The following is a 15,961-nucleotide window of genomic DNA, read 5'->3' on the forward strand; positions in this document are numbered from 1 at the left end:
TGAAAAAATAAAAATTGCTCCGGTCCATAAAAGGTATAAATATTCAAAAGTGATTAATTAATAAATTCAGAAAAGAAGCCACTATATTAAAATGTAATACAATTCTAACAATGCACATCTCCTATTTTGTACCTTTGGGTGTGATAAATATATCATTAGAAGCATTTTATATAACTGTTTAACAAGTGCAGAATAATAGATGTGCATTTCGCATTCTCATTTCTAGCCAAGGTTTTCGGGGCCAATTCAGGCGGGCAGCGTTCTGTAGCATTATACCATAGATTTATCTAAATGGGAGCCATTGGGAAGTATTTTCCGCATACACTTGCAACTGGTCCCAGTTTCCTATCCTGAAGGGGACACGTCACTTTTGTTGGTGCACTTACTTTTCCTACTCTGGAGGAAGAATTACACCACAAATGCAAGGGCAACGTGAGCAAACTCATTGACTTAAAGGTGGCTTGGCACGTCTGGGCACATAGCAGCACTTTGCTAAGTGCCTGGGAATGGCTAACTATGGTATTTTGCATCATAAGTGTCAAAAAAGGAGTCTAAAGGACCAAGTCGCCAGGGGATTTTTTTGCCTTCCTCTGCATTAATTAGGTATGTAAGGTTTTATCTGGGATATGCTAGTTTCTAGAATGTTTATTTTCCAAATGTACTTATGTCTTTTGTAACTATATAACTGTCCCAGGGTGCCAACATTGCCCCTCCATAGATACAGTACACTACAATAAGTGATGTCAACTCATGTGCAACCGGCAAAATGACCTGCTGAAAATAAAGAAATGTGTAAAAAAAGACAGTTATTAAAGGCACCATGTCTAAGTGAGTTTAGATATCCTATACCTGCCCTTTCCTACTTCCCAGCTTTTTTATTGGCCAACCAAAAAGACAGCCTGATGTACCATTAGTAAAATTCTAAATACAAAAAGCAGACGCCAGCAAAGTGCCAAAATCTTTACTAAAGCTGTGAATTGAATAAAATAAATGTTGGAGGCTTTTCCCTTTAAGCAATTTTATAACCTTTCCCACCATTTTTCCCTTAAATAAACCTAAATAACAAAAAAACACTAAAAATAACTATCGCCTCTAAACTTTATTTTAGATAGAATTACTGATGTGGAAAAAAAGCACCAGCTCATGTCATGCTTGATTATTTCAGAATTTCACAAACAAAATGGTTTTACTGCATACTGTCTAAAGGATTATTATTTTTTTTAAAATACGTAACGAGCATCATTTGGTAATTATGCTTTTTTTTAAGGCGTATAATTTGTAGAAATTGAGAGGAGCCTTCTGTAGTTAATGAATGCACCATATAAGTACAGAAGATGCTTCATGTGAAATGAGGGAATTATTCTAAGTGGATAGTCAAACTGCTCTTACCAAGAGGAAAGTAAAGAGTATACAAATTATCCTTCATAAATCAGCATCCGCCTAATAAACCCTAATGCAATAGCTAATACAATTTATGATGGTGAAATAAAATTAGATTACACTCTGAATATTTAATCTGCTCGATCCTTCCTGTGATATATTGGACTTTCTTTTAAGTCCCTTCTGTACTGCACACATTGCTCTTGTAAAATGGTCTATTCATCACTTTTTTTCTGCTACCAATGACGTCCGAAGAACTCTATTGCACTATATTGAAGGTACCTCCAGCTGCCCAGTATTAAAATAGTATGTAAAAAAATCCTGGCCTGTCACATAAATATATATATATATATATATATATATATATATATATATATATATATATATATATATATCCTTTATTATAAACTCCAATGTAAATCAATTCAAGCATAAATTTACTCAAGTATTACCAAGTATTATTGTTGGCTATCAGTAGATGGCTCTGTGTCCTCATGTAAACTATTACAATCTCAGATTTCTCAAATAGCAAGTTTGTTGTACACATTACATGAGGACACAGCTCCATCTAGTGGCCCCCTGTACAAACAGACCTTGTTTACCTATTGGCAATATTTAAATTTCGAAGCAAGGTACAAGGCAAAAGACTGCAGCTGTTGTGAACTTGTCTAAGACCTGCACAGGCACCAGGAATCATACGACTTATATGAATTATATGTATTATAATGTAAAATATTGTGTTTTCCTGTATTGAAAATTACCCTTGCTGGTACTGCTGATTGAGGTTCTAAAATGAGCTGAGGATACCTGAACTTGCAGCCCTGTAGTAGGAACAGCATCCTCCCTCCCTGATTTTTAAAAGTATCTCATTTTAGGGTGCATGAATACATCTCGACATTAAATGTATTATTTATCTATTACAAAGTGTTATTTAATACTAAACCCAGTCTCTTAATTATTCATTTTTTTATTTATATATATATATATATATATATATATATATATATATATATATATATAAAGTTTACACAGTTGTAAAGAAAGCATTTCTCGGGTCACCCAATTATTTTCTGCATATTCATTTAGATGTCAACATAAGTCATGGAAGGGGTGTTTTTGCCCTACGTTTACCTACGTTCTTCAAGCTAAATAAGTGACCCTCTTTCCTGTCTCCAAAGGTTGGGAAGTATACAATAGTCTCTATTAAAAAAAATGCCTCAACCTCAATCAGATCTGATGTAATGGAAATCACTTCTTGTTGCCCATCTTGTGGGAACCAGACTCCTATTTGTATGGGAAAATCTAATTGGTTACTATTATTCTCTTTTGGAAAGATTGGAGAAAAGTTTAGATCCTCTTTTATGTCTATTTTACCACCTGGGACCCAATTGGAAAGATTTCCTCTAAATTTGTGCCCTGATATTGGGTTGCACATAGACAGGACTTATTGGAATAGAATATAATGGACACTGAAATAGCAATATCAGAACTTTGATCTCCTAATGAGGGACAGGCAGCAATAAAAAAAAAAATGGAGAATATATCCTACCCCTATTCTTCAAAGCAAGTCTTTTGCTGTTCTGTCTGGAATGTAAAACTTCTGCCTCATTTCCTGCCACAGTGGCGGCAAGGGAAGAAAGGGAAAAGTCCCATACAGGGTCGCACCTGTCAATGGCTACCAGAAAGAGGTTCCAACACTTTCACATGCTATGGATAGCCACAAGCAAGACTCTACCTGTAGCACGTAGTCCTACCCACAGCCGCAGTTCAAAGGTGCAGGGAAGCAGCAAGTGCAGCACAACCATACCTTTTGTCTGAACGTAGCCTTAGATATTACCTCTCTATTTTTCTGCTTAAAAACAATATAACCGTTACTTACAGTTCACGACAACATTCACTTTCTTCACGTCAGAATATGGCACTGCATTCTCAGCCAAACATTCATAGTCCCCAGCCTGGTCTCTCGTAATCGAAGTGATGTCCAGGTATTGCCCGCTTCCAAAAGGTTTAGCTGCAAAAAAAAAAAAAAAAAAATTAAAAAAAAATTATATACCACTTTATAAAGATACAAGTATAAAATGAGTAAATCATACTATAGAGTAAAAAATAAAGAAGAATCCAGATTGCATTCATTCTGTTGGAATGTTTTAGCAGAATTTACAGTCAGTATACCTTCATAAATAGTAATGAAGGCTTTTAGCAGACTTGTAAATTAATCTACGATAAGCCATTGGAAATGGAGGGAAGTCTTATTTAAAGAGAAAAGCCCTTTGTTTTTTTGATTGTCATGGCATTCAGTTGTGATTGATAGTGACCAAACCGCACATGAAGGTAGCTTATACAAATTTATTGTGCTTAAAATAAAAAATTTGCAAATGACAAAAAATATAAAATAAAAATTGAAGCCAATCCCTGGGTAAATATTGTATGACATACTGCAAACCTCGCACATGTTTTTTTTTTTATAACACCGTAAAGTAATATTATATATATATATATATATATATATATATATATACAAATCCAGCGTTATGGTCTCTTGTATCCGGGTGTGGGAGGTTGCTAATCCAGTTCTGCAGATCTGCCTATGCTAGGTGATTCTCTATACTTCCCTTGCCATTACTTCTGTTGCATCGTGTTCTGGATCCCGAGAAACCAAAACTTTGTTTTGATGCACCTGAAATATATTTAGCTGCCTTAAAATAGTTGTTAAAATGATGTTGCTATGAACATTTTGCATCTTTTTTGCTTTTTTTTCTATCTAATTGTTTGACTTCAAAAAAATTGCATGCAGTCAGCATCTCTGAACACTGCTCGGTGCCTGGAGGTTGGGGATAATTGTTGAAGATGGTGATGCTGAGTTCAGTACAGCGCTTCATTATTAAAGTATTTTACAAAGTTTGAGAAAGTAAAATGAGTGCAACATGTTTATTATATTGGCAGTACGCAGCCTTGGGAAAAAAAAAACCACGGCAAAGCATAGCCTGGAGAAGCAATCGTTCCAGGAGATGGTTAAATGAGCCATCGCTGTGGGAAAATGTCCTCATTCTAATGATACCTGCCAAGCATTAACTAAAACATGATGATTTAAGTCACGAGCCATAATTTGCTTCTCTAGACTCTATTAGCCATTTTGGATAGCATAAGAGCAGTGTGGCTGTAATCTGCAGGAGCAGATGGCAAGGGATGCAATTTGCATACGAGACAGCAGGTACAGCTAAAACATACAGCTTACAATACAGGTGACTAGTATTGGCTGTAAGGATCCAATGGACCATACGTTTCGAGTGGGTTGATGCCAATTTGGTTAGGGCATGATAGATGTGTGCATATGCCATCTGTAGGCATACTTTGAGTAGTGCAGTCCTACATGGCATGTAAGCATGTTCCTGGGATCAATATGAATCAAGTTTAATTGTGCACTAATCAAAATCCTACACGGTAATGCCCTCTCTTTTGTAGTTTTTTATTATTGCCACCTTTTTATCACTGTCTGCTTTATAACCCTTGTGCCACCATGAATTCAAGCTCAGGTTAATTTGCGTCCACCACCAGATACGACTTTCTGTTTCTTAAACAGAAACTGTTGATCTAGGGAACATTCGATTGCCTCATGGGTTTAGGAAGGAATTTTTTCCCCTGTTGGAGCAATTGGAACCAGGGTTTTTTTGTCTTCCTCTGGATCCACTATGTCTTATAGGGTTTTATCTGGGATATGTTTATTTCCCTAGTGGTTGAACATGATGGACTTATGTCTTTTTTCAACCTAATTATGTAACTACTGGTGTCTGATGATCCTCAACTTACTAACCAGCAGAAGAACAAGAACTGGTGTCTAGGCGTACCATTATTGTGAAATACGGCATGTAGGGTTTAGGAAATTACTGTATCAAATGAACCTTTATTTACTGGCTACATTATTAGGTACAATTGATGATGGGTTCAACTTAACACCTAGAACAACACACATATACATGGTCAAGATGTTTGGGTATTGCTTAAACAATTAAAATTGAAAAGATGTATGAACAAATCAACCCAGTTCATGGAAGGATTGTTGGTGGCTGACATGCTGCTTTCAGCAAATTATAAAACCAATTACCGGTACAAGACTGTATGAAGCTTCAATGGTCCAAAGTAGTTTTGGCATATATCCTGGTAATCTCCATATATTTGGCTTGTACATAAAAACAATATCAGACACAAAAATCTTCCAATCCTCCACGGTTGCTAGAGAAATTGTAAGCTGCATTCAACAATTCAAATCCGGCATAGAGAAGACAGGGACCTTTCACCGAGGTAGATGGAGGGGGAGGTACAAAAGGAGGATTGTCAAACAAACAGATGCTCTAATCCTTCTTAAAAAAATATAAGAAACAACATAACATAATCTAACCAAAAACAATTGCACAAAGACATACAGGGAAAAAGATGTTGTGTGTTCTACTGAAGGTCCACAGCGAATACTTAATACGTAGATTGTAAACAAAACAAGTATTTTTCACTTGAACTAAGGCTCCTCTATTCTGCGATACTCCTGATAAAAGAATTATGAAAAGAGATCTGGTACAATAGAAGCAGCTGCGGCTGTTTTATGCATGAATGCGGACACCCTCCTTCTGTGTCCAGGTGGAATCGATTTAAACAAAATGTTTACCAACACTCTGAAGCCACAAGAGCAATGTTAAAAAGGAAGACGCTGGCTTGCCGGCCACTTTTCCCTTCCATGCATTGTTCTTTAATATTCTGGGCATAGCAAGATTAAATTGGATGATCAGAAGTTTGGCCTAAATAGGATTCTGGGTAAGATATAAAGGCAACAGCATCTGGTTTATATTTATAAGAAGATATCAAACTGATGAAGGTTTAATCAATCTATCCCACAAGCTAAATTCCTGGAATAAAAATTACCATCCTGACCGAGAAGGAACGTTCAGATAAAGTTGTAAGATCAGTGATTATTTTTCAACATTTTTTTTTTTTTGCATTAAGGTCAAAAAACATCTGCCTTATGGGGCATAGCTCAAATGTAATTAAGTGGAAGGCAGTGATTTGAAGCATGAATACACAAGTCTGTTCTGTGTGCCCAAGTTTCTCGACACAATGGTGATATTTATTATATGCAGAAGTAACTGATTGGGATGCTCTGCTACTTGTTCATAACATTCCAAATGAAGGATCAGTTAGGCATAGACAGTCAGAAAGTCAGAAAGAGTAATAATTGAGTTTGTCAAAAGGGTCACATTAGTCCTCTTGAAATATTATTAGCACATAGGATCTCATAAGATGCATCTCTAACACATACCCATGTTGGATACTTGCCCAATGCTAGCATTGATTCATATTTGACTACTTATTGCCCTTTATTTTCTGAATGAAGTCCTGAGTGGTCTAAACTTTTGCTTGATCCTGATCTACTTCTTTGCCCTCCTATACCACTTTGTCAGCATTGACCTCACTCGGGTTCTTGTCTCCATATTACTGACTCTGGCCCACCCCTTAGGCAAGTTTCCATCTGTTTGCATGACTGTTGCAGGCTGCAGCATATCCTTCCATCTTGCACTTGTCTCTAACTTTGTATTTCAATACTCCCCCTCTATGACCCTGGCTTTTCTGACTTTTTTCTTCAACATTGTTAATGAATCTATGCCACTATCTGTTATCTCATTTATAAGTGCTTAGATTTGAGGTGCAAATGAATCCACCATCGTCAGCTTGGTCTCTAGTTTAGATGAAACTACATGTATTACACATATTTTCTTTCCTCATTTACAATACAGATCTTCAGATGAAAAATTCAGGTTAAGGGTCCAAATATATTTTGGACTTACAAAAGAGCTCAGAATTGCAGAACACTGGAAGTACCATCTTATATTACACCCTAATCCCAGGGTTCCTCTAGTTTTCTCCACCACAGTCTGATATCACTGGGTTCCTCACATGTGATGTGGAAATCTCTGTAACTTGGATATATGTATGAAAACTTATCCTGGATTCTTAATAAATTACAATTATAATTTTTACAATACCCTGCAGTACTGCTAAGAAACTCCCGTTGCAATACTAACCCTATGGCTGAATATCTTACCCCCTCCTCAGACACACAGCTTTGACATCTATTGCCAATTTTCCTCCCAATTACAAACCTACCAACATCATTTAACCCAATTATCTTGGGTAAGCCTTAATGTAAAATGCGTCAGTGGAGAACGCCCTAGGCAGGTCTTTTGTTCTTCGGAACACTTACAGAACCTTTGGACAATATTGTGAGTACCTTTGGATCTTTACTATTCCACTTCACGTAAGCCTAGGGCATCAAGGACCCATCAGAATGTCAACTTAACCTGCAGGAGAATGTCATTTGGAGGCTGTAGTTATTGCAGCTTATTGTAGGACCCAACCAATCACTGCCAAGGACAGCAAGAGAGGAAGAAGAAGACTAATGACTTCACAGGACTGGGCCAAAGACCTATAGTCATATTTAAGGGGTACAAGAATAATGTAGGGGCAATCGAATGGTGCTGGGGGTAGACTTGGAGCCATATTGTGATACCATGTTTGCTTACATGCATGCTTCCCAAAAATATAAGTCCACATGAGCAATGAATATCTATTGCAGACAATCCAAAATACTAAAAAAGAAAAAAAAAATATAACTTGTCAGTGCTATTACAACTAAACAAACCTGCAGACTTATCATAGAGCAGATAGCTGCAGGTTGCCTGGGCCTGGTTATGTCTTATCTGCATAATCAATATTGCCCCCTAGTGTTAAGTGGAATTGAAGTTTATTGTTCAGCTCGGTGAACAATGAATCACATAGAAACATTGCATCACTTCTTGTTTACTATTATAGCAAATACAATACATTATCTACAAGTAACATTTTCTTGTAATAAAAGTATGAATCCTGTTTATGCATTAACTGTGAAGAGTTTAAGCTTTTCTTTTCAGACTTGATTAAAAAAAAACACTTAGTTTATCTCAGGCTCAGGGCAAAGTACTTTTTACAGGGAATCACTGCTTTGAGATGCAAGATTTATGAGGCTTTTCAGGATCCTAAAAAACAATGTGCAATAACTCATAGCAGCCAATCAGCTTTTGGTGTTCTGTAGTAAGACTAGAACTCATTTTGATTGGTAGAGGCTGGCTAAGAAGAAGAAGCTGTCAGAGAAACATAAAAGCATACAATTTATCAATGTATGTTTTGTAGTTTTCATGTTTATTTTTTTACTATGATAAAAATGGAAAGTAATAGACAAGGGGAACCCTAAAAATCTCAGAAGCATACCACATAGTGATGATTAAACAATGAAAATTGCTAACTCATCATGTTTAATTCGTGCTTCTAAACAGTACACTACCAAAAGTTTGTGGAAACCTGGCCAGTGTTCTCCCCGGCCCCTTTTAGCCAGGCGCACCACCACTACATATCCCCCAACAGTTAGGTTCTAATGCTGACAACTAATAATGCTATGATTTTTTGGGGCATTAGTGCATGTTCATAATAAACAATTCCCACAATTTTATTAAAAAATAGAAAATTGAAGATCCTAAAAGGACTTTATTCTTCTTGTATTTTAGTTTTTAACAAAAGCATAACTGAATTATGTGCTTATGTGATTTTATTTGGTCCTTTCCTATGCTGCCACTGATCTATTTCCTAAAAGAATACATTTTTTTTTTAAATTTAACTAAGCCATTCTGCTTCTGTGACTTGTATCTAAATCCCAAATATTACAAATTGTTTGCCTACTAAAAATGATTCTGTGCATTGTATGTCCTTCAAACGGTGTATGTAGCAGCTTGCATGGAGTTAAGCTTTAACCTACCAATGTGGCTAAAATGCTGCTTGCCATTCACAAAAGTTCACTACCTTGGCCTACACATAAAGGTCAGCAAAAAAACATATAATAACCTTTTTTAAATTCAAGCAAAATGGTCAGGAGAAACAAATAAGTAGAAAGGTTCAAGTGAATGATGTTGCTTATTAAATGTAAAAAACGCAGAAAAAGGTCCATGAACTGTGCATCAAAATGCCACAGCTGGGCACAATCCATGTTGTTCCAAGGAGGCTCTGCAATGTGGCAATTATTTTGTTCCAGCTTTGAAATGTCACCATCACAGTTCCAAGTGACTGTGAGTGCTAAATTGTTTCTCGGGCCAGAGTATTGCCCTTTAAGATGAACTGTAAAAACGACTGCCTCCATACCACCATGCTGCCATCTCAATGTCAAGTCAAGTGGTTTTCAAAACAGTTAGAGGTGACCCCTGTCTGGTGAGGTGACCCCTAGCTGTAGGCATCTGAAACCCCTGAAATTATGAAATGGAGGGGCTTATTTTTAAAGCAAGCGATGATTATATCACCAGTTGTTTCCTGCCAGAAGTCTGAAGATAAAAGCACAATTGTAAAAGCCATTTGCCATCCAGATTTGTTTTCCATTTTACTGGATCAAGGTTCTTGACTTGTTTTCTTCAAATAACTGGATAATACCATTAGCTGCCATTTTCTAAAAGGACATCCAGGCCTCTATACCACTTATACTATTTATGGTATTTGACTCAGGTAACCAGACACTATTAGGTTTCACGGGAGTACTTTGAAGCTGTGCGAATCTCTTACCTTCCTATACAATAGAAGGTCCACGTTAGCTGCCAGATCCCCTCCCCTTTCGTCAAATTACCTCTTATAAGTAGGTAAAAACAAACCTGTAATGGATACAGTTAGAATTATACTCACCCTACCCTTGTCTTTTGCATCACAGAGTGTGACATTACCAGTACAGTTCTATGGAACCCAGAGCAAGAACCAAGGGAACCTGTCCATTGCAAGAGCTCCTTCTTGTGGGAGATCTTCTACTCTTTGTTCCACAGAACTCTACTCAGAACAACAGTGATATTATCCTCATTGAAAGATAAGGGTGACATTAGTTTAACTGTAATTTTAACTTTTACAGGGACATTTTTTACCTATATATGGCAGATGAATTGAGAAGCAGGAGGGAACAGGGTCAGCAGAAAAAGACCATCCATGCATAGGAGGTCCACCTTAAACAGTCCTCTATCAGCAATCAAGCAATGCTCTATCCTAACAGGGTCAAAAGTGACATCACCCTCATGAAACGATGAGGTCAGGATTAGTGTATTTCAACTTTACTCTTTACAGGTACATTTATATCTACCTATAGTAGGTGAATTGGAAAGGTGACAGGAACATGACAAACAGAATAAGACCTTCCATGCTTTGGAGGTCCACCTTAAGTACTCCTTACACAAGCAATGCCTAATTCTAACAAGGTCAGAAGAACAGTACTATCATCCTTATCAAAGATTACTGTATTTTTAACTTTACCCTGTCCTGGTACATTTTTACCTACTTCTATTAGGTGAATTGAGAAATGGAAGGGCACAAGGCTAGCAGAAGAAAAACTATGCATGAGAGTTCCACCTTAAATACTCCCAGCCCTTTTGTTCAGGAGGATACAAGCAATGTCCAATTCTAACAAGTTCAAGTCAACAGTGACATTATCCTCATCGAACGACAGGGATAAGATTAGTATATTTTAACTTTACTCTTTACATCTATATTTTACCTGCCTTTAGTAAGTAAATTGAGATGGGGAAGGGAACATAGTTGGCAGAAGAAGACTCTATCGTAACAAGGTCAGAAAAACAGTGACATCATCCTCATCGAATACGAGGGATAAGATTAGTGTATTTTAACTTTATCTTTTACAGGGACATTTTCGTTTCTTTATAGTTGTTGAATTGAGAAGGGGAAGGGAACATGGCCAACAGAAGAAGACTTTAAATGCTTGGGAGGTCCACCTTAAGTATTCCCAACCCTAAAGCTCAACAGTGGAAGTATGCTCATTAAACAATGCAGATAAGATTAGTATAGTTTAACTTTACCCTTTACCAGTGCATTGCTTATATTAAATGAATATAGAAGCTGAAGGGAACATGGCCAGCAAAAGAAGACCTTCCATGCATGGGAGGTCTACCCTAAGTACTCTCAACCCCAAAGCTTAGGAGGATACACGCAAAGCTTGATCCTAACAAAGTTGGTACAGTTTCTCCAGTTGTATAAGAAAATTTCTCGACAAGAACAACATGGGTCAAACAGGTCACATAGGAATTTTTGTTCAATACAAATGAAAATTTGTACTTATCTTTTAAATTCAAATTCTACCAGAAAAAAAATGGAAACATTTTCTCAGTGATCCGGAAACTGTCAGGTGAGTCATAAAATTTATGCATAAAAGTTTCCTTTGAACAATTAGCAGTGTTCCGCAGCCAGACAGGCGAGGGCTTATCAGAGTTGATTATAAGTGCGGTAGGATGACAGGAAGATGTAAAACAAGCGTACGACACAGGTGTAGGTTACGTGAGACAGAGAAGAATTGATTATACAATGACTTAGAAGTAAGTTTCATCAAACAATAATGGGATTGAAGTTTCCTCAAATCAAAGGCAGCGAAGCCCCGTGTGCTGCTCTTCAAGGCACACATGAAACATTTAGAGATAGAATAAGATTCATTTTTTATGCATTTTACCGTTTCTTAAATAAGGAAGGCTTGGATCTTCCAGGAAACCTGCGACGTTGAAGCTGTGAGAGCAAAGCTACATTATCGCCACTGCTTTGAATGTCATTATTATCCAGCAGACAGCAGCTACTACGTTATTAAAACTAGCTAAAATCGAGCCAGTCCTTGCAGGTGTTCTAGCTAGAAATAAAGACCACTGAAACCTCGAGTTAAAACCCGCTGTTTGCATTCCAGGCGCATCAAAACAAGGTTTATATATAGTTCAATAGTCTTTAGGATCCTCCAAACAGCAGGGAGAAGGAGCTATCAGAGCTATAGGTTTGATTAAATAGGGGGAAATTAATAGGGGGGCGTCAAACCTCTGTAGAGAGACCACTGGCTTTACAAAGAAAGAAAAGATCCAACCCAGTAGCTGCTGGTAGGGGACTTGCTGTAATGTCATACATTGAGCAACTGTATTTAGTTGATTTTGGGGGTTAAAGAGCAACATTTTCTATTACAAAAATGTAAATAATTTGCCTAGAATGTAAAAAATAAAAAACAAAGCTCCTGCTGGAATATTCAGCTGCTTTCTGGCATCACCTCCACTCCCCAAAAGTTTTGCCTCTAGGAGTTCCAATGCTGGTTTTCTTTAGGGTTGAATGACGGGAGGAAGGGAGAGTGTAAGGAACTTACCCGTCCTGCGAGCACGCAGTGTCCCTGGGGATCCCAGCCACAGAGGGAGACGCCGCTGTAGCTGGCGGCATGGCCGAGGCTGCTGCTCTGCTCGCAGCTTGTCTCTCTCTGCAGGCGGAAGGATCCGTCCTGGCCAAACTACTGTTCAGCCAGGCAGCATCCCTTGCATCCCTTCAGATGTGGTTACTGAATCTCCTGCTCTCAGCACTCCTTTGCATGTGCAAAGTAGTGCACGTCCTAGGGGTGCTGTGGGAAGAGGTGCGCATGCTACAATGCGTCCCTCTTGTACCCCCCGAGGGTTAGTCTCCTATCAGACGGCGCCAGGTGGCGCAAGGCCATTGGTCACTCTGGCCATTTAAGTAGAGCCTGTCCTGTACACCATTGCCCGCTATAAGCCTCTGTGAACTCAGTGTGCTTGGGTGCGTCATTGTGTTGGTTAAGTTTACCTGCTTTTGTCATCTCCATAGTGACCTGGTCTGAAGTTGACTCTGTTTGAACTCTGCCTGCCCTGACCTCGGATTGTTAATGACCATTCTGCCTGCTGCCAGCCCAGACCTCGGATTGTTCTTGACCTGTCTTTGCCTTACTCTCTTGTACTTTGCTTGTTTGGACTTAACCCTTGCTGTGCTTTATGACATTGAATAAAGCCTGATTGAAGGATATCTGGAGTTGGTTGTGGTTTGTGTGCCCAGGCGCATTACAGAGAGCTTGAAAAACACACAACTTGCATTTTCCTATTAGCCCAGGTTGGTGTTATAAAGACTTAGGTAGGGATGGATGACACTGGATGCCATCCAACCCCAAAGGGGACTAGCGTCATCCATCCCTACTTGAGTCTTTAAAACACCATCTTGGGCTAAACAGGAAAATACTGTAGAAAGCAGTGCCATGTCAATATGTGGTACTAGTCTTTGCAGCATTTATTCCTGCCCATTGCCACTGGTTGAAGATAATTAGAAAAACGTTTTTTTTTTGGCAAACAAAATTGTATTAAGGTAAGTTGTATTCATCATAAAAAGCACATTAGTTCATTCACAATATAAGTGAACAACTTAAGTAGATGAAAAAACCTATTTACTAGGCAAGACTAGACAAGAGTATTGTTGTCATTAATAATGTTTCATATCCTGACGCGTTTCGCCTCTCGGCTTCTTCAGGGAAGTTTTTGTGATCAAACCAATCCTGTTCACATATAAGGCTTTTGAACATTAAAAAGTGACACACCTTTAGGTTATCAATTGCTGCAAACCTTGCGCCTTTCCCCGCCTACTTGTTCAGAAAACCATTAAATATCATTGCAAACAAAATACCCAGCCTAGACTCTCTTTCTATAGGTCCACTTAAATACCTTCCCCTTCCTATAATCAGCCAAATTTGTAAAGTGACTGTTCTTGAAGGAATATATGACAATTTGCTTTTTAAATTTAAATATTCATTTTTTCATAAAACATTTTTATATCTAAGGGATTAAAAGTTGCAATAACTGCAAGATGTGTGGTTTTATCAAACACTATAGAAAGCCCCTCCTGCTGCAATGTTCTCGCCTTCTCGCCTCTACTTGGATTTGGGCCTTAAATATCCCTATCCCTTTATTTGCTTTGAACATTATGTTACACATTTTTGTGTAATTAAAAAAATTGTCCACCAGCTTTAATTCCTCATCAACACTCCCAACCATACTCAACCACAACCATATCTTGAAAGCAATCTTGTCATTAGGAGAAACATCTTTCCTCAAAGATCTTCTTCCAAAAATTCTAATTCTAAAAAAATTCTAAAAATACTACTTCAACATCAGCAGCCAAAAAAAAAAGGCAGCCAACATTAATGTCAAGCAAAAAGCATGTTCATGTCATGCAATGACAGCCCCCATATTTCTCTTTAAATACCAGACTGCCTTCCCTTAGAGAACAGGTACATGAATATAGGATTGAGGCTTCACTAACCTGTAAGCCTCCATTTGCACCCAGTAAATTGCATAAATCTTCGGTATTTTAAATGCTATTTATCTGAAATGGGAGGCACGCTCTAACCCACTGACACTGTACAGACAGCATCTCAGATGCCTCCAAAAGCAATTATCTTTACCAAGTCTGGCATGTTATAAAAATCTTTACATTTCACTAACTTCTATTACTAGCATAATGCTCATATGAAATCTGAATTTCAGCTGGAGAGATTGCGGGATGCTTGTTTATCTGCTGACGAAAACACGTTTCACATAGAAATGAGGCAATGCCAAACTTACATTTCATTGTAGAATTCTGTCTATATAGAGGTATAGCACTGGGGACTGGGGCCTTCATGCATTTAATACTATTTCTCTACCTTCCATTCAAAACAAAACCCACATTTTTAACATTTTTTAGTCCAATCTGCACAATCCATATTTGCACTCTGCAACTTCAACAACTTCAACAATATGTTCTAGAGCAGCGCTGGTCAACTTACCACATACAGGGGTATTAAATGTGGCCCCTAATACATTTTTAGTATAGGTAGTGATATAAAGGTTACTTGGAGGGCTGAAGAACTGCTAGAAATGGCCAGAGGATGGTGAAACTTAACATGTGTGGTGCCAGACATTGGGCCGTTTGAGATTAAGCTTAATCTACATAAAACTGCTAGAAATAATGAGTGTTAGGACAATATCAGACTTGTCCTAACACAGTTGATCACAGCATTCTACTGCCGGCTCCTGACTCCTCTATTCAACTAAATTTTAAAATTTGAAACTATTTTATTAATTCGTTTGAATGTAGCTAGGGTCGGGGTGGATCACGACATGGGCCATGAAAGAGACAAGTCACCCCTGGCTATGCAGTTGAGAAGGAACCCCACCTCAACCACACTCAACTGCACAACAATCTGATTGTCAATGTAGTAATTAAAGAGAGGAAGCTGAAAGTGATTAACAGAAGTTGGAAACCAGTTAAATAACAAGTCCACTGTCTAGGGTTCAAAAGGACCATATCATAAGTGCTAAAGGGCTTCTATGTGTATGATAAATGAGCAGAACGGAGTAGTATTAGAGAGGAGAGAGACCTTCCATACTAAGGGCTTGGTTCCCGGCTAAGAATTAACAAATTTCCTCTGGGGAAATGATTACATCACTTCCTTCAGATGGTGGTGTTACCGTCATTGCCTCTTATGTTGAGGAATGGTAATAGAACAGATTCCACAAGAGAACATACAGATAACACGGCACGGGACAGGGTGGGCCAGTTTATCAGAGACCTCTGCAGGAACAAACAAGTAGTATGACATAAGAACAGGATATGCCAATGAATTAAAATCATAGCTCCTTCTTTAAGGCAACCTGGGGGGAAGGGGGCAAAGTCTTTGTGCAATTAAGTTTGA

At 38.0% G+C, this 15,961-nt stretch overlaps 1 protein-coding gene across 2 annotated transcripts in view; it reads right to left on the reverse strand.

The window, feature by feature from the left end:
• NEGR1 (neuronal growth regulator 1) overlaps window positions 1–15,961 on the reverse strand; it is a 343,626-nt gene that overhangs the window by 131,644 nt on the left and 196,021 nt on the right. For both annotated transcript variants that reach the window (XM_072419472.1, XM_072419473.1), the window contains exon 4: window positions 3,260–3,391. In XM_072419472.1, coding sequence (XP_072275573.1) covers window positions 3,260–3,391 — 132 coding nt within the window. The remainder of the gene's footprint in view (window positions 1–3,259; window positions 3,392–15,961) is intronic.

Source organism: Pyxicephalus adspersus, chromosome 8 (genome assembly GCF_032062135.1).
Source record: "Pyxicephalus adspersus chromosome 8, UCB_Pads_2.0, whole genome shotgun sequence".
Taxonomy (NCBI): Eukaryota; Metazoa; Chordata; class Amphibia; order Anura; family Pyxicephalidae; genus Pyxicephalus; species Pyxicephalus adspersus.